Below are 19,880 nucleotides of genomic sequence, written 5' to 3'. Positions count from 1 at the left end.
GCGACGAATCCCAAGAGCCGCGAGGCAAGCGCACCCGGCTGCTCCTGCGTCCCGCGTCTCACGAGCGCGGGTGGTGTTCGACGATTCCGCGACCGGGTTGCTCAGGGATATTTGCCCATTTCTGACAAATTTCCCGTGTCCGAGTTCCCGTGTACCCCGCGTTAACGACCGACCGTCCCCCACCTATTGCCACGCACGGAATCACGGCACTTGGATTTTCCAAAATGGCGGGCGATGCGCTAGTTCAGCCTACTCGAGCCAAGTGGCGCGCCGATCACTCGGCGGAACGCGCGTTTTTCGAGTCCCGGTTCGTCTCACGACGCGGATTAAACTGATCCAGATTAAAATAATCTTCGATCGTTATCGAATGAATTCAACTGGCCATCGAAGAAAGTAGCTTCGTACGTTTACTGTCGTTGGTTTGGTTTTAGAAAATCAAATCAGCAAGGAAATTAAAATATTTACCGTTATATTATCCTACACGAATTTTTCAAGTATAATGCACACTGAAAGTGAGATAAGGTATTTGTTTCGACGACGACGGCTAGGGTACGTGACAGCGTGGTATGCGTCAAGTAGCACACGAAGAGCCGGTCGCTGAGGCCTGAGAGGAAATGCGTCCCACTAAGTACTTCACCCGTACTCGACGATCGAGGGAGAGTCACGTACGATAGCCGCCGTCGCCGCTCGTCGCAGCAAATCCCATATCTGTCTTTAAATGTACAAGATTTTATTAAATGTTGCAAAGGGGTTTTCAGTAGTAAATATGAATAAAAAATATTTAGTTGAGAGCAAAGTATTTTTGTAGGAGATCTTCGTATATATCTTTATCAGTCTCCAGAAATAGGCAAAAGATGATTCTATCCACCTAGAAAATAATGAAAATTTGACGTATAATTTAAATTGCAAAATGTAGAAATGCATCGTTAATTACGTATATGATCTTACAGCATCCTTATTATCGAGAAGAAAGTTCTTAACTGTCGATATAGCTACTTTGGCCGCTGGCCTTTGCGGATATCCATAAATTCCAGTTGATATGCATGGAAATGCGATGGTACGCAGACTATTTTCTTTAGCTATACTGAGACTATTCTCGTAACATTCTTTCAATTTATCTGGCTTCTCACCTCGTGGACCAACGGTGTGAATAATGTCTGAAACAAGATTACCCAACGTTAATTTTTAATAAATTGCATGTTGTATAAAGTTAAGCTGTTGCACTCTGTGGATTATTCACATTTAGCCGGCAACATATACCCTCCAGTGATTTTTGCTTCGCCCACTTTACATCCTCCTAACGTTGCGCATTCCTTTCTCAAATTTGGTCCTGCTGCTCGATGAATAGCTCCATCAACTGAAACATTTATTATCATTTTATATGTATTATATGTCTTTTAAATAAATAAAGTTTTCAAATAAGAATATTCTATACCTCCACCCCCTCCCAAAAGGCTTGAATTAGCAGCGTTAACAATCGCATCTATCTCCAATGAAGTAATGTCTCCTTGCCACATTGATACCTTCTTAGCTAAAGCCTCATCAACCTCCTCAACTTTTTCAACAGTTCTGGTGATATTTGAATTATTCTTGTTCCAATACTCCAACCATGTAGGAGTCTGATCAAGAGTCGTTACCTTCCCTTTGTAGAAGTTTCTCTTTTCCTCTGACGACATGCTCAAGAATTTTTCTATTTAAAAAAAAAATAACAGAGATGTTAGAATACTATACAATCGTCGATTGTTCCATTTGATCGAACAATTAATAGAAGTGCCTTACGCTTCTCATCCTCGAACGACATTCTTTCTCCAGAAGTGGCCGAGCTGCCTCTCAACAAATTGCGAAGAATACAAACGCGTCCTTGATAAGAGCAACTAGCAACGGTCGCCTAGAAACGAAAAGCAGCGTTCTCGAGGATCTCAGTAGTCACGCGGTGCCAGGTACACTTCTTCGCCTTACTTTCAAAGCCAGCATAATCTCGAACGGGAATTATTCCGAAAAATCCTGTTGGTCATGAACGTTTATTTCCCCAAATGGCCACTGTTCTCACAAATTTTGCCGTCTATCGCGACAAAACTCTGCGAAAGCAGGCTCTCCGTTGCTCGCAATCACAATGACGAGGTTGTCTAGTCGGTGTTGCGAGACAGCCGGTTTCTTTCGCGCAAGCGCAATTAATTCAGTAAAGTGTTAGGAGTAGTAGAGATGAGTTAATTAGTCACGCCGTTAGTAGCAAATCTCCCTAAAAATCAAATCATTATGTAATCAATTAATTGACTTTGACTATCTATTAAACCAATAACCAATAACCTTATTATCAGTTCTCTCGATTAAACGAATTGAACAGTAGTCGCCATCTAACGACAATTTTAATGCACTTTACGTTTCATTTTGTGCATAGACTAGTGTCATCTAGAAATAAAAAGTTGAAAGCTTCTTGCGAGATAATTACTCGCCGGCAAAGTAACCAATCTTCATTAATTGCAAAAACAATAATAATTTCTACAAAATCTTGGTATCCTTACTTGCAATATACGCTTGTATTAATTACGTTGCAGAGATCGATGAAAAAAAGTGGAAGAAAGTCAACGTAATGTATAACGACGAAATTAATTAATGTATATTTGTATTGTACACCGAAGAGCAGATATGGGCGTTTTCTGCCGCGACAGCGGCTAGCGTACGTAATCTTAAAGACGGTAAAGGCAGGGGATGAGAGAACGGAGAGAAATCAGTCATCGGCAATCCGGCCGGCGCGGTATATACATGCGGTGCATGTGAAACTCGACGCACACGACGCTATAATAAAGTCACGTTCGCTAGTCGCTGTCCCTAGATCTGCCTTGCAGCGTATGTATAATGAAATAAATGTATCGTACATATAGTAAATAAATTTGTAAACCAAAGTTATTGAGTTAATTTATTAACAGCATATTTACCAGAAATAAATCACCATAGTTGTATCGCGTAAAATTATACTGTCCAATTTATTGGCCTTGCAATAAACGCAAATGATAGAATACGTTACCACGATTACGAATCGGGCTGGACCGAATCGAGATTCGCGTAGGTGTACTTGGTCGTGGGCGTTTTATTATTATGTGAAAACGTACGCCACAGAGACGTTAACCCTATCATCCGGCTACCAAAATGCCCTCGATAGTCACGTAAATGCCATTCTGCACTTGCTGTGCCGGATATTTTCTTCAGGAAAAATCCTGAGATAAATCCCAAGAAATTTTTCGTGAAAAGTAGGTGAAAGGTTTCCGTGGGACTTACTCAGTTTTGAAATCGACTCATAGCTGCAAGGGCTGAATATAAAAATGTACCCCAATTTTTCATGAAAATTTTCTCTTCCAGCATTTTCCTCCACATATTTTATAAATACCTGTACGTTATATTTCATTATATGATAATTTGCTTCAAATGCACCATTTATGTGACTCTTTTTATTTAAATGAGATAGCTGATGTAATAAAGTATTACGAGAAAAAAAAAAAAAAGGTTATCGCGTAATTATGACGTTTAAAATATGCTGATAGATATGCAATGTAATTCATTACACGCATCACGCTGCACGTAATTTTAACCTGCATTGACCTCTTAAAACAAAACTCGCGCATTTATCTAGTTCGATGGAGCGATTGACGGTTCGAGGGCATTTTGAACATTCGGATAACGAGCCGCCCACGTCAGGTCACCGAAATATGATCGCCGCGATCCAACATGTGTATTCGCTGGTAGCGAAACTTGGCTATACCACCACATCTCACCGCATCACGTCCTTCCCACAGTAAAAATGAAAAAGTAGCGGAAGTTTCTGTCGGAGCTTGCACACGAGTTATCATACGATACCCGTGTGTTTATGATTAGAAAAGTTATAATATATATCACGAAATGACCCTACCATCCTACGAAATTACATTTTTCTTCTTGATCGGGAGACCTACGCGAATAAAAGTGCAATTCCTATTATCCGAAAGGTCTTTAACTCTTTCCTCTTGTTAATTTTTTTTATCTCCCTTAAAAAAATACAAGTCTCGAATCTTTTTTTTTAATAATAAGCGTATGCAAAAATAAAAGTTATTACATTGAAATGGATATCTGATATTCTTGATTCGCTTCTTAAAAAAAAAAAATAAATCAACAGATTTGTTGTACAATAAAGTAAAAAGAAATGGAAGAAAAAGACAATAAAGTGGATCCTTTAATTTCCACTTGCAAAGGAAATTCGGAGAAGTTGTAAAGTAATTTTCTTCTCTATTGTCGATATGAGAAAGCCCCGGCGAGGAAATTAACGGCTTGAGAAGTTTACAGAAATTCTCCCTTAAGAAACTCATTTCTCAGGCAAGCGTTTTGTTGTACGTGCGATTGCAAGAAATTACGGCGCGAAGTTGCGATGTAGATTTGACACACGTTTAATATGAATGAAGCCTTTGACGAGGAGACGGCTGACGCCGACGTCGACGCCGACGACGTCATCAGCAGGGAAACGGCGGCGGTGGTGGTACCGGTGGTTGGAGTAGTGCTTTTTCCACCGGCTTGTGCGGAATAGCCGCGTAGTAGCGCATGCTGAAAACCGCCCCGCTATCGATCCGTCCTCGAGGCTTTCTCTCGGTTCTCCTCACAAGCCTCGCGAACGTCGCCACCGAGCAACCGTCCTGGCATACGTGTCAAGCGCGATTTTATATACATTTTCGCGTAACCGTATCCCGATTATTCTGCTTGATCGTTAAAAAGTGCGATTGGAAAGTAGACTCGGCAGCGGCAGCGTTATGGCACGTCGGGGTGAATACTGCAAGGCGATTTTCCTACTGTGTGAGTGCTTCCCCGCAAGGGAGAAAGTTGCGTGACCTTTCTAATAAAAAAAAAAAATGAAGCAGGAAACCGATACGCGTTTCCTGTGCGATTACGTCAAGCGAATTTGTGCTTTTACGTGGTAACGAAGATTGCGCCGAGGGTGACTATCGAGTCGCGCCATTTAATTCTTAGATTCGGAAAAGTTGCCGTTCGACTGGAAATAATTCAGGGCTGTTACGTGAACGAGTTTTCTCGCGATAATTCAATTTGCTCTAATTACATTGTGAAATAAGTAGCGCAAGATACGTATATGGGAAACGAAGAGTGATATTACACATGTTATTTTTTAATTTACATGATACGTTAAAAAGCTGAAAGTTCCAAACGTCGATAACGATATGTAAAAGAGCTCGTTGAAACTGTGTTTTACGTCATCTATTGTAGAAGAGAGTAATACAATTGAACGTTATATCGCGTTTCAATATGTATCAATGAAATTAATAATTATAACGAATAGGTTTCGAATTATCCTCTTCCGATTTTTAAATTCTGTATTTTAGGTTTATATAAATATCACTATTGCTTTTCAAATATTTTAACGTGATAAATATCATTCTAAGAAAATTTCTTTTACGACCAAGATTACAGAAATACACCTAACTTATATTTTATACATTTTCAACACGTACTTTGCAAACGTTTATTAATATTCGTTCCAATTTTCATTCGGTCGTTGTGAATTTAATAATACATTTTTTTTCTAACACGCATTTTACAAACTATTTATAAAAATATGTATGTGCACTAATATCGCAATCATTTTATTGAAATAATTTTTGACAGGGTGTGTCTCGGGCATAGCGTTTAGTATTCCCGTTTCCTCGCCGAAACCGCGACAAGTAGAAGAGCAACTTTATACCACACGTAGGATGTCGAAAGTCTTCCTAGAATATCCTACTCCAAAAACGAGATTACCCTTGGTAAGAATACTTTATTCAATACTTTCACTTTTTGTTAGTTATAATGTTCGTTCGATTTTTACGATTCCAAACGAATGCACGGGGTAGTTTCTTTTTTCTTTTTTTTTTTCAGCGACTAATACTCACTTTTAGAAATATAACGATTTATACGCCTATACGCAGGAGTAATCATTTAAATGGATTCGTGGAATGTGCTAATGCAGTCAAAGGGGGAAAAAACTCCACGTTGAATCGTGTACAGTTATACATATATGTGTACGACTACATGCTAACGTCCTTACAGTAGTGGGTGGCAACCGCTCCTACATACGCAAACTGCATTACTAAATCTGCGTGTAATCGTATTATCGCTTTCCTCGAGCAGTTATTTAAGCCGAGCTTAAGATCCGATAATTAATGCCTCCTTCCCTCCTCCGCCAAGAAAAGTAGTTTCGATTATTTTAATTCGGTTATACGATATGGCGCAATTATATGTCTATTTAAAAAAAAAAAGGAGTTTGTGAAAATCTCTTCTACAGCACAAACCTGAGTTTCTTAAAAGCTGACTTTATTTTTTTTATGTGCTTTTTCAATTCTTTCCACATATTTGCGCTTAGACTCAGTATATGTGATACTTACAATAGATTTGTTTGGCGGTAATCTCTGGCGATAACCTCTTTGGCGTTAAGTTTTTATAACATCCGATAGCTGCTTTTATTGCACTCCTTGACATTTCGATGATATTATGTGACGTCATTGTGGAAAGACATAGCGGCATTCTAGTAAAGATGTTTACTACTGTCCTCTGCTTCCGTTTGTGCTTTTTTTTTTCTTTTTATCTTTTTAATGTTTAGTAATAGTAAATTTACACGTGCGTGCTGATTTATTTTATCTATTTTTATATTAATAATTCGTTATCCATAAAGTTGTTATTGCAACAAAAAGAAAAAAAATATTGCAGAACTCGCTGTATTTAACGTTACAATAACGGGCAGCCTTCCATGAGAAGGTCACAAGCTTTTAGCGGGAGTTAATTATCCTTTTAAAATGTAATAAAAAACACGTAAATGGAAATTGTGTTAAGAGAGAGAATTGTTTTTTATAATCAAAATTTGATTGAATAATATTTATAATACTTTTCGTGAGTAAAATAAATGAAAGTTTATTATTTCGTTTTATAAATAACTTTTATTCTCTTTTCAAGCCGGTAGTTAATTCCGAACTTAAAACAACCACGATCGTGCCCTCAACCACATCTTCCACGCACAAACCCTTTTCCACGGAGGAGCCGTTGTATCGGCTGGACGGAAGCAACGGGCAGGCTTGCATTCTTCTTCAAGTGGACGCTCTTATCACTATCAAATATCGCACAAAGCTCGACGAGGATCAAGTAAGAAATGGCACATCAAAAATAAATTCCAAAAGATAAAGGAAAACTTTAATCATCACGATGGATAATTGACATTTGCGTTTTTTAGGAAGCGGATATCTACGTACCTAATGATGCGATTGTGACCGGAAATTGCGACAACGAGAACACGGTAACAATGTCGTTGAAGTGGGAAGCCTTTGTGCTATCTTGGAGTTTCGCTAAGGTAATTTTTCACATGCGACATTCTGTCTCAATCTTTCCATAACTGAGTTGAAAGATTAATTCTCTGCTTATGGCACAATTGCACATGTGATGAATCATTTAAATCGTTAGGCGCGACGGTGCTCTTTATAAAAATCGATACGTGACCGAGATTATAGTTTATTTGATTTTCCCTTTACATCGCTGATTGCGTGCCAACGCTATCACGATATTTCACCTTGATTTAAATAATTAAACGTGGGATAAAAATAATATAAATTGAAAGTAACGTTTTAAAATGAACGTAGGTAGCGAATGACTGATATCATTTATATAGCGAGACTATATTTTTAGAAACATATTATTTTATATTATTTTTAATCTTTTAACACCATCCTGTCACAATATAATAATTTTTTTTTTTATTATAAGCAATTGACATTATAACATTTTCTTTGCTTAATGAAACATATAATTTTACTTTCCAGACTCCCGGTGGTGAACGTTGGTATGTCGAAAAAATTGAACTGACTTATAACTCCAGTGACAAACACTTTAAACATATTGCTGAGCCAAGTAAGTGTGAAATTTATGTTAAAAATATACTAAGCCATTAAATTAAATTTATTACAAGTTAAAAATTATTATATGTATATTAATATGTCTGGCATACGTTCTCGAGAAAAATTAAATAGTGCTAATTATAAGTATTAAACTAATAATGTAAATTAATTTGTTGATATTTTAGATAAAACTATTCGACTGAGTACCGGCCAGAAACACAGTTTCATGCTGTTTCCCACACCGGTCGGAAAATCGTACTCTTGTGCCGAAGAAACCGAAATTCCGCTTACCGACGGCAAAAATCGTGCTAGCGTACTATTGAGGTACTGTCGATTTAATTTCAGCAACTAAAGTCTTTTTAAGTTATAAACAGTAAATCGGGTATAATGCAAAATTTTTAATTCACCTAAAATAAATAATATGTTATTTCTTATTTAAAATACAGATTTGTAAAATACAGAATCGAGTAGAATATTTCGTAGACAAAATAGAGATTAAAAAAAAATTAATTAGCGATACAACTGCATAATATTAGGCAAATTTTAATTTTTGTTAACTGCGCAAAGAGAAGAGATATTGTCATAAATATGATAAATTTCAGAGACATGAAGTTGCAGCCGTTCAAATTTAAGAACAATGAGTTTGCTGCCGAATTTTCGTGCACCTCGCTAAGTGCACGGGCCAACAGAGACGAAACCGCTCCAGTTGCAGTTGGTTCTACGTTGGCCGCTGCAGTTCTTCTTACGATTACCGGTTATGCGGCCTACCGATACTTCAAAGTGAAGAAGGTTCAGTACGACACGATGGAGTAAAGAATACGGGAAATCCCACTGTCACGTCGATGCCAAAGCAACACATATCGCCAAAAATTGACGTTGCCTGGGAGTGAGCAACACATAATTTTTTTTAAATCATTTTCTTAGTCATTTTAAGAAAAAAAATGTATCTCTTCAAATTTAAATTTTTTAACTACTTGTTTTTCATCGGAGATGAATTAGACATGACATATATCGACGTATAATTATAAAAAAAATTTCGCGATAATTTTTAAAGACTTAGCGAGTCGATTAAAACGGATAAATTAAAATCAGCTTAGAGCGATCTCTGTAAGACATGATGTCGCATATTTTAATCTTTTAAATAGATATATCTGAATACATTTTCAAGATATTTTGTCACGAACATTAAAAGGTAAAAGATTTAAAAATAATTCTTTTTATTACTCGTAGAGTAAGTAAGGGTCTAAACACGTTATAAAAGTAACATTAATTTTTATTATTAAATTTCGGCAAAATTTTGTTACTTTTTAGTTTATATATTTTCTAAATAATTAAGAAAAATTGTTGTTACAAATTATTAAAAAAAAAAGAAAATCTTTGCTTCACATTTTCTTATAAATTATACTAATTTATAATTATCAATTTTATAATTCAAACAGTTAATCGTGTATCAACTAATTATATACACGCGAAATTAGATATGGTTTATGTGGTAAGCATTACAAAAGTGTCGACGAATGATGTAACGCAGTTTTATTGTTAGTATATACGCGACGTTTGTCAATCAAATCGAATGTCAATATATTCGCCTGAGATTTAAAAAAAAAGTGACATTCGCAATCGCAAACTCGGATGGTTGTATCGATAGGCTTTGCAGTTCGTAGATTTTGGTCTACGCATCGTATTTATGTCAAATGAGCATTGGAGACAAATATTTTAGAAACTTGTTAATCGTGCATATTTTACGACGCGTTTTACGTTACATAACGAATTTTTTTTTTTTTAATACAGTTTGCATATCGCAAAATAATTTTCGGAAGTACACGAAAGACGTGTATTAATCTCCCGCGAAATACTTGCAGAATAAAAACATAATTAAATTGTTTATTTCAGCACTTTTATATTTTTTTTTATACTAATTTTTTTCTTGTTTTTTATCTTTTTCCAATATTATTATACGTATATAGAAAAAGTGACAGCTATATACGTATATTAATAACAAATATAACGCATATGATAGGTTTGGTTAATTCATACGAAGATTTCGAAATAAGATTTCGACGACTCGAAGACGTGAGAAGTTCCCTCTTGGCAGCTAACGATATTAGATAGACGGGTATACCTAGATTACAATTAATGAGAGAGTGTATTAAAAATGTTAATACATTTCGATGTAACGCCTTAATTATCTTGTACATAGCAGTTCATAATTTGAAAATTCTTTCCCATTTTTTACACTAACTGTACTCCATTTAATTATGCTTTAATCTCTATGACGTAGTCTCGTAAGTTACCGGTTTGCGAGTTTAAAGGATCCACGGTGTTTAACTGTACATATAAAATTTATTTGTTCATTATTTTTCTTATTTAATGTTTGTGTCTTAATAAAAATTATCTAGTTTGCAATAATATTAAATTAATTATTCGCTTGACTTAACATTATATATATATACATATATAAAGTAAGAAATTGTATACGCATATATGTATACGCACGTAAGTATACGTATATGTGCATGCACACATATACACACGTATGTATGAATACGCATACTTGCTGCATAAGTTTGTCAAACCTTTATCAGAATATTTATAAATAATATGTCAATTTAAGAAATATAACAATAATGAACTTTGTTATATAAGAGAGTGATATTACGAAGATGCTATAACCATATTTTTTACTTGCCTGTTAATTTTGTCGGTGCCGGTGCACACGAGCGCAATACATGCTGCGTAAACACTAAAGCCGATTATGTATTACGTTTAAAACGTTTATTTTAGAAACGCAAGAGTATTCCAAACATTTATTCCTACTTGTATATAATCTTCTTTCGATCTTTTTCTGCTTTATTTGTAGTCACGATATCAAGAACTTTAATCATTTCTAAAAAGTACGATGGATGCAATGATTACGATAAGAGGCAGTTTATTTATGCGTTATACACTAATAGCTGATCGCTGGCGATAGCGCGCAATGAATAATAAATATAATTATTAGCAAATTAACATATCTAAATGTAAAACGTATGCGTCGTCGTATGCGTTCATTAAGAATTATATATATTTACGCGCGTATATATATGTATATATATATATCCTAAAGATATATATGTATAGTATACGTACATGAAGCAAAAACTTAAGTTATCGATATAATATATAAACCTCTGTCTTCCAAGTGTATATTAAAGTTATTTCGTATGTAAATATATTACGAGTATCGTATATCGTATTTCCAAGATTTGTCAATCGTCGATTCGTAAATGTAGCTGGCGGCATTGCCCGAGTATCGTGACAATTTACAAGATCTCAAGTAGAATTTCTATAAATGATTTTTAATCAATTCTTCGATACTGCAACATTAAACGTGACAAATATTGTCTATCTTAATTTAAAAAAAATATATCGCGATAAATTCTTTGCTTACTGTCACGTAAGAAGTACGTTATACACGCGATTCAGTTTATTACACTTGTCATTATTGCGGTATAATTTTTTTTTAATTTTTAAAAATAGTCTGAAACAGAGAAAAGGAAAGATCAAATGAATATTATGCATGCCCGCGGTGTCGTGATATTAACACGACGAAGGTCTAGTTGTTAATAATAAAAATGTATTTTTGTGCTAAAGTCAATCTTATAAATATTAATTATAATTATTAAAAAGTTAATAGCGATTACGAGAGCTAGCGGCGTGATTTAGCGGTTTATATTTCACAGTAATACGATGAATTAATAAGCGGGACATTCTATGAGTCTCTTTTAAAAATTTTGCGCAGTATCCCTCCCCCTTTTTTTTTTCTTTTTTTTCTTTGTAAAACGACATAGGAAATACGCATATGAAAGTAATGCGGAGTAACTTAAACTGCTGAATCGCGACGTTTTTACGATGGAATGGCATAAAATTATGAATCATATCGCTTGACCTATAGCCGCAACGTTAAGTCTTGTAACAATTATTATAATAAATTATTGCAAAAGTCGCGAGTACGGGGAAATAGATTCCGGTTTCACGTATCATAGTGTATCATACGTCTATTAAAATTGTATCATATCGATAAAATAAAAGCTGTTATACAAGTTCACTCGTTCGTGTGTCATACCTACGAAAATAACAATCTTCACTTTTCCGTATCGTGTCTCAGCAAAAAAATAAAAAAAAAAATAAAATATATATATATCTTGTAATTGTGTTTTATTTTATACACATGGGCATTATTACGCCTTTCGAAAGCAGATGTCTATTTGGAGTTCACGGGGCAGAGGGTCTGAGATATAATAATCTCGCGTCGTGGAAAGGGCGTGAAAAGTACAGTCAAGCAGGCTTATGCTAGCTGTGGGGAGTCCTCACACGGTTCCCTTTGCGCAATGCGACGCACCGTCGTCAACGACTCATTGTTGCAATGTCCATTGAAATCTCTCGCAACAATGGTGCGCGACAAGACAATCGCATTGTTGTCTGCGAGAACATCTCGGGTCCTTTGCGCCTGCGGGTGTCTACGATCGGAGAAATCGCCACTCCTGTCGCTAAGGATTACCCCTTGTAGCGCGGATTATAGCAGCGCACGATTATTCCGCCAATTTAGTACCTAATTAAACAAATCTATGAAGAACGCTCAAAGAAACGAGCTCGCGCAGACGAGCGCCAAAAGGAAAATAGTAAGCGTGACTTTATTTTTTGTGCAATTTACAAACTACCGTAAATTTTCAGAGCGAAAAAGATCCATCGCGAGGCAAGAGTTTGGCGCCAACGTGTTCGTGATTCAATCACGCTTGTAATTGACCAACGGACGCCTAATTAGCAATTACGGCGGCATAGTTTCGCTTAATTGGCCGGAAATTTATTCTTCGCGCATCGAACGATAACGTGCTCGTGGCAATAACACGACGACGGTGGTCGAGATAATTGAACGTAATTGACCACGTTTGATGACAGATGTACCCGCTGGATTCGATAGAGATGGCTCGCGCGCGAAGAGCCGGGTACGGCAGGGTGAGTGAAGAGTTGAGGGAGGAGAAGGGTAACGGCGGCGCGGCGGCGGGGTACGGGGACGGCCTATAATTTATAAACTAGGGGCTGTTTTGGGGTAATTGCAGATAACGACGGGGCGGTCCGGATAACAAGCCGACATGGGAGTCACTGGACACCGGTGCCGCTCCACCATCCGCGTGTAACACCATAACCGTAGCGTCGTTATGTACGGTAATCCTTGTTCTCTATGTGTAGTATAGTTTGCAACCCTGTCCAAGCATAAGTTATGTCACGCGTGATATCTCACCGCTGAGGGTTGAGTTAATAAACGACCATGGTTGCAGCGAATCGCTCACCACCGCCGCATTACGTTCTTCGAACTCGTTAGCTTGAGATGTAAAATACGACGTCGTTCAGATTTTGCCGTTTACCTATTGTGTTTTGTGTATTAACATCGTTTCTGAATATATGACAAAATTAATAAATTTGTTTCAATTTATTGTCGTATAATTTCAATTGCCCTCCCTTTGTCTGTCTCTTTTTTTTATTATTATTTTTTTTTAATTTAGAATTTATTAAAATCAAACTTAATTACAAAATAATTTTTTAAATGTTGTATTTTTTTTTATTTTATCGCGAAATAACTGTTTATTGATTAATAAAAAGACGTCGCAGCAACAGCCTGCGCTGCACTCTCGCGTTATAATCAGTCACGCACGTGGACCCGTTGAGAAGGATCCTTCCTGGAGACGCTATAAATATACCTCCTGGATGTATGACGCGAGGATTTCTTTAGTTCCCACAGTATGAACGAGCAACTCGGTGCAATCAACGTCTTGATAAGACGATAAAAAGCAACGCGGCCTTGACAACGGTCTGCATAGTCAGCTGAAAGAATCGTCGTAGGCAGCGTTTCGTCTTCGTCTTCGTGAAAACGTCATCTTCGTACGCATGTAGCGTGGAAGAATTAGCCGACTAATATTGCCGCTGCTTGCCACGCGTGGATTAGAAAAATTCGTTAACATTACGCAATATTTTCTAGTTAACATAAATATTTTATATTAAATATTTTTGTTTAAGTTCAATGTACAGAAGGAAAAAAGAATTAAAAGGGAACATATAACTCTAATTGAATAAATCTCGATTGCGAGGCCGGGGCGATTTTATCGTTTGAAAACCACCCTCTAACAAAGAATATGACGACACAGACACGTAAACAGGGATTTTCGTGGGGTCGGCGAGTACATTCGCCACCTACCTATGTATGTAAAGCTGCCTATTGGGGTGTTCCAGGATGACAATGATGTAACGCGAAACCTGCAAAACTTTTCTCACCCCTCTTTTTCTGTCCGCCATAAACGTAAATTCAGAGCTTTATTCGTTCATATTAACATTGCATTTTTATTTCGCGTGTTTCAATTCAGCAAAGAGTATCAAATTTCAACGCTTGCAGTATAAAATATTACATTCCTTCACAAATTGACTCGGTAAATTTTAAATATATTTACAATATAAATTCCATGTTAAAGGAAACTGTTCATCGAGTTGTATTGTGCATAAAAAAATTAACAGAAAATATATTCGACGATCAAAATAGAAATATGATTTTTTTAAATTAATAAAGTAAGATAAAAATGTTTGCTCGACAAATTTGAAATTCTGCGTGATTTTATAGGCCCACGTTCTCTTAATTATAAAATAAAAAAAAAGTGCAATATAAATGCATGTACATATGTGCGAATTATTTATCGAATAGTTTTGGAAATAGGGGTGTCTCAGCTGAAGAGGAAGAGAAAGGTGTCGCCGGAGGTGACAGGAGTGGGACGAAGACGTGGTAACACGGGGTAGAAAAACGAGCATTCATAATAACGTCCGAGGCTAGGAAGGGGGGGGGGACCAACAGCGTTTTTCGTGTTCAGATGCTCTTTTCAAGAGTGCGAACCCTCCTCGACGTGCATTCAAGTGTCCGCTGCTTTGTAATGCCTCTTAATACCGCTTCGCTGTCGTTATTAAGGATCCGGAACATATTGTCGATACAACAGCGACGACACCGCATTATGGCGTCAAGCCCTTCATTGGGACTATACTGTGGGAGTGTAGGCATATCGTAAGAAATGCGGGATGCGGATATTTTCGGCGGAAGTTGAGAAAATAGAACAACGTGGTCACCGTGGAACTCTTAGTGAAGACCGTCGTAAAATGTTTTATGTTTATTTCTTGTACTTTTTAATTTATTTTATTATTGTACTTTTTTATTTTATTTTATTATTTAATTTTGGGTTGCAAACCTACGTTATTTGTAACTTAATATTCAAATTAGTGTTCTCTTTTTTTCATATTTTAGTAGATAATAAAGCCGAAGAAAAATTAAAAATGTTAACTTTGTAACGGCATAAACTTCTCTTTGTTAAAGAAAAAAAAATTAAGAAAGAAAAATACTAAAACGTTATTCTGAAAAAAAAAAAGGTTTCAGAAAAATTTTCTCAACTTTTTTAGTAAATGAAAGAAGAATACAAAAGAAATTTTAGGTTTGTTCTTTTATAGAAAATTCAGAGCGAAGGTCTCGCGACTTCTCTAATTTCCGATCCAGCGAGAGAGGGTCGATTTCATAGAAAAGTACCTCGTTTCGCGTTTTGTTGGAGTTCGTGACACCTTTCCTTTTTTTTTATTATCATCGAATTACGTAAAGTGATTGTGAGAACCTCCCTTGCCGGTACTGCAACGTTTCGCGACGATTCGAGCGTCGCGATGTACCTGCAGATAAATCGTGCGAGTTAGCGTAAGACGATCCGGCGCGCGAAACTATGTCTAGCTTTTTTTCCCACAAAACCTGACACAGGTTCCACTGATAAGAGAACATAAAAAGTGCATAGTTGCATATTAAGAGTCTGATTCTAAGGAATTACTGGTAATGTCTTCAAAATAAAGAGGTATGATTTATTAGATTAATATTTATCGCAAATGGCAACGAATTATTAACTTTTACCGATTTAATTATACTAAAAGGTATTTTAGAGTTATTTACACCGTAAAGCGTTATTTTAAAATTATTTCAAAATTAATCGAACGATCTTGTATCAAGTATTTTTTTTTTATTTTTTTTTTGCACGTGTAGTCCGTATGTGCAATGTGCAATCTCACTATGTGCATCTGTTAGCCAATATGAGCGTCGAGCTTAATAAGCATCACCGTTTCACCCTTCAGTAGATCTATCAGAGATCGTTATAATTGGCGTAACATTCATACCTCCCTACTCTCGTCCACTAACTTCATCTTAAGGGTTACGCCATTACGCTTTACCCGAGCACACGCCGCGCTTCTTCTATCCTGTACCGATAATAATTAGCCGCGGCTATAAATCTCGTCACCACAGGGCAGTCCACATCATTAAACATCGAGTTGTTCATTGCTTGTCGTTTTTCACAAAACCAGAATACGTCGTTATTTATTACACGGTGAGTTTATATGTAGTTCTCTCACCTTCGCGTTCTAGTAAAACCTGTAAAAAATGCCACGAAGAGCGTTCTTGATTGGCTTATCGATGTCGGCTGTTACAGAGGTAAACGTTTTTTTTTTTTTAAGGTCTTTTTTAAAGCTGGAAGAAAAATAGTTTTTACGCAAATTTTAGTGCGGCATTCCGTAGTCGCGTTTTATTGACAATGTCAATCGTAAATAATATTAAACTGGTAATTGGACGGCGCAATTAAGCAATTTTATTAATATTTTAATGCGTGTTAAATTTCAATAATTTAATACCTTGCTCATGAAGCATTGATTAGCAAATGCTCAGGGTACTTTTTAAAAATGTGTCTGCAAATATATAGTATAAAATTTTCCAGTTGACCGATCTTCGATATGAAGCTTTCGCGTCGCACGCATACCAGACGTATGCAGTTGCATAGGCGTGCGCAATATGCAATATGATCCTTCATGCATTCATCGGTTCGTCGTTACATAGTTTACGATTTTCATATTCTAAATTGATATCCTTTCGCAATTAAAAGTTAAATTTTCTTACAGACATATCGTCAAGCGAACGTCTCTTTTGATATTTTGATTATTAAAAAATAAAGTCGTGGTTTTGTAAATTTTTACAAAGACTTTATCATAATTCTTTCTATCGCCTATCGTTTCACCTGCTGTACGCTCGCGCACTTTTTTTCTTTCCACCCCCATCTTTAATTTGGAAACACGTGGACGTGCGGAACGTATTTCTAAAAGAATATAAGGATATGCGCATACAAACAATTACAGGAGAGATGATGACAGTACGTCGCTCGTGTGCTACCCTCAAATCACGAAGCGCATCTAACCAGCCATGTAATCGACAATTTCGACCTATTACGACGCCCTGGGGTGCTATGCAGTCCCTAATAAAGTGCAGACCTTATGGTTGGTTGACCTTATGCAGCCTAATTATTATTATTATTAACGCAAGTTACTAATTTAGATTTTTTTTGTCTACACCGACCAGTAAATTAATAGCGAGCGACTCAAAAATATCAAGGAAAATACAGCGTTTTTCATCGATAATTAATTCGTTGCGGAAAAAGAATTCCGTCTTGCATATTACCTTCGTAAAAGTTCAAGTCCTGTTTCGTATAATACTGACGCTAGCTATAAATAATTTTTACGTATCGCGGGAGGGAGAAGCTATCGCGTCTCGAGATCTACGTATGGACCCGTCGACATGGTGAATCGCAGCATAAAGTGGCCAGTGACACATAAAGAGCATATTTTCGGGTATTAGGCCGAGGACCCTTGTGGGGTCCATGAATGGCTACCTGTGTTCACGCCTGTTCGCGCACCGTTCACTCGGATAGGACAAAAATCTCTCGCGCCGATCTACGTCAAGCAGCGGTGCTAATGGGAAAATAACCGACAGATTATGCCGCCTAATCCGCTCGTCGATGCGGTCGCGCTGGGCGCGAGGGGGATGCAACCGAGGTGCGGAGCATTTTGTTCTCGTTCATTTTTTGGATCGCGCGCGGATCGTTCTCTCGCGCATTAAAACCTCTTATCGAACCCAACAGCTTTACGACATCGCCGCTAAAGACAGCTCAAATATTTTTTTTACGCAGTTTCCACCGTAAGCTGCTGAAAAATCCACGAGTTTCTGCCGTTAAGTTTCGAGAAAAGAATAAAAAAAAAAATAAAAACAGACAAACTAGAAGGAAAGTGCGAGCGCGAAATTATTGGTAAGCGTCTATCGCGTGTATTTCCGTCCCGACAATCCGAGACGTTGCTTTCTTGTCTCTTCAGGTGTGCACCGAGTATGTCGGCTGCTAAAAATAAATCTGGTCGCACGCAGTACACGGTTGCAGGCCGATTGTCGGTGAGAGAGTCCGGGGACGGTACCGAGCGGAGTGGTGTGTAACGTGCGCACGAAGATAGCCGCTATCTCTTGACCGGCGACGGAGGTGGTGTCCGATGTCCGGCCACCAACACGACGCGCGATGCCGTCGTTACGAAGAGCTCCTTTCGTCACCTCTCGACCCGGCTTATTGTTCGCCGATATTAATTTTAACGGCGCGTAGATACGCCGGACGATGACACCACCGCGAACACGAGAAGCACCTGCGATGCAGCGTCGCCTCAGGATTGCTCGAGTAATGAAAAACCGACTCTTTAAATTACGTCTCTTTCCACGGAAAATTTGGATTTCTGTGCGCCCTTAACGCGCGAATAACTGCGCGCTGTTCTACGCGTAATGTATTTGATTAAACTTACGTTTCACTATCGAGACTAATCAATTATGTAATTTATTAATTTTATTACGTATTTTTTTCAATTATTCTTATTATCACTTGATGTAACGATTTGGTTGGTTATGGTACTTCCGCATTTTTAATTAAAATGTGATAAAAATATATTCACGGAGGAAAAAAAAAAAGACGAACACTCTGGCTGCTAACGAATAATGAATAAAAAGTGTGGAAAATCGAGTGTTATTCGTTTCTAAATGTCATCGGGATACTATTTCACGTCGCTATTCCATGGAAAGTTTATGCATCTGGTACTCTTCTCACCCGCGCCCCGGTGTCCTTTGCGCGCGATTTCATGGCACTTGCGAATCCGTCATTACAAACGGCTCGCCGGCTCTTTATCGCCACGTCGCTTTACGTGAAACCGTAGATTCATCCACGACTGCGAGAGGACGACCCAGCACGACCCGGAACAAACAGCCGAAGCGAGGTGGAAGGTAAACGAGGAGAGACGCGTTGAAATCTATGAGAGAGCAAGAGAAAAGCTAGAGAAAGGACGAGAACCAAGGGTGGAAAGAGAGAGAGAAATAGAGAGAGAGAAAGAGAAGAGAGAAAGAGAGAAGAGAGAGAGAGAGAGAGAGAGAGGCAGAGAGAACTGCCGGCGCTGGTTTAATTTATCTGGATTTACGGCACTGAAGATGCCTCGCTGTCTGTGCCCGGCAGGAGGAGGAGAATTGCGAGAGTGGATGGAGAGAGAAGGGGAGGATTTTGCACAGAGCCATTTTGGAATGCAATTAAACGCAGTACAGTGAAACACGATGCCGCCGCCACCGCCGTCACCGCCACCACCGCCGCCGTCGCTGCTGATGCTGTTGCTGTTGTTGTTGCCGTTGCTCTTGCCTCTGCCTCTCGCCTCCGCGATGCTTCGTCTCTCCTCACGTTCTTCCTTCTCCCCCGTGGCACCTGTCGGCGCTCTTTGTCTCGTCCCCGAATGCCCTGATGTGCCCAGGATACGGCAAACGGGATGTTTTCCGAACGGACGAGTCCTGATGAGGCGCAAAGTGGATTCGCGCGTCTTTGCTCCGGCGAAATGCGTTTCATCCCTCAAAGCGCCTGCACCGTACGCCGTGCGGATCTAATTTAAGAATCACTTCGTTGGAAATTCGTTATTCTACTATTCATTATTCTGTTGCTCGATGCGAGAAAAAGGTGTGCCGTGACGAATAAAATCTCTTGCTACGGAAGCTCAGCGCACGTAATGCCGGCGACGTATTTTAATTAATAACGATTAGAAAACATTCGTCGGAAA

At 37.9% G+C, this 19,880-nt stretch overlaps 2 protein-coding genes across 2 annotated transcripts; one reads left to right on the top strand and one right to left on the bottom strand.

Moving 5' to 3' along the window:
* Positions 1-707: 707 nt before the first annotated feature.
* Positions 708-2,298, bottom strand: LOC139106446 (macro domain-containing protein PG1779). Its single transcript, XM_070663231.1, has 6 exons — positions 1,960-2,298; positions 1,780-1,888; positions 1,436-1,690; positions 1,241-1,357; positions 949-1,157; positions 708-868 (listed from the first exon to the last, which is right to left on the bottom strand). The coding sequence occupies exons 1-6, from the start codon at positions 1,972-1,974 to the stop codon at positions 782-784; spliced, it is 792 nt and encodes a 263-aa protein (XP_070519332.1). The 5' UTR covers positions 1,975-2,298; the 3' UTR covers positions 708-781.
* A 2,235-nt stretch (positions 2,299-4,533) lies between these two features.
* Positions 4,534-15,238, top strand: LOC139106363 (lysosome-associated membrane glycoprotein 5). The gene is made up of 7 exons (XM_070663078.1): positions 4,534-4,815; positions 5,641-5,777; positions 6,961-7,146; positions 7,235-7,351; positions 7,818-7,905; positions 8,078-8,216; positions 8,495-15,238. The coding sequence occupies exons 1-7, from the start codon at positions 4,773-4,775 to the stop codon at positions 8,703-8,705; spliced, it is 921 nt and encodes a 306-aa protein (XP_070519179.1). The 5' UTR covers positions 4,534-4,772; the 3' UTR covers positions 8,706-15,238.
* The last annotated feature ends 4,642 nt before the right edge of the window (positions 15,239-19,880 follow it).

Source organism: Cardiocondyla obscurior, linkage group LG11, assembly GCF_019399895.1.
Source record: "Cardiocondyla obscurior isolate alpha-2009 linkage group LG11, Cobs3.1, whole genome shotgun sequence".
NCBI lineage: Eukaryota > Metazoa > Arthropoda > Insecta > Hymenoptera > Formicidae > Cardiocondyla > Cardiocondyla obscurior.
This window is presented reverse-complemented; position numbering and strand designations above follow the sequence as displayed.

Coding starts and splice junctions, on each gene's coding strand:
- LOC139106446 (XM_070663231.1), bottom strand. Junction 1,358..1,435: donor CCTTTTGGGAGGGGGTGGAG/GTATAGAATATT, acceptor TAAATGTTTCAG/TTGATGGAGCTATTCATCGA. Junction 869..948: donor TTCTCGATAATAAGGATGCT/GTAAGATCATAT, acceptor ATTATTTTCTAG/GTGGATAGAATCATCTTTTG.
- LOC139106363 (XM_070663078.1), top strand. CDS start 4,773: ATGGCACGTCGGGGTGAATACTGCAAGGCGATTTTCCTACTGT. Junction 7,352..7,817: donor TATCTTGGAGTTTCGCTAAG/GTAATTTTTCAC, acceptor TTTACTTTCCAG/ACTCCCGGTGGTGAACGTTG. Junction 8,217..8,494: donor CGTGCTAGCGTACTATTGAG/GTACTGTCGATT, acceptor GATAAATTTCAG/AGACATGAAGTTGCAGCCGT.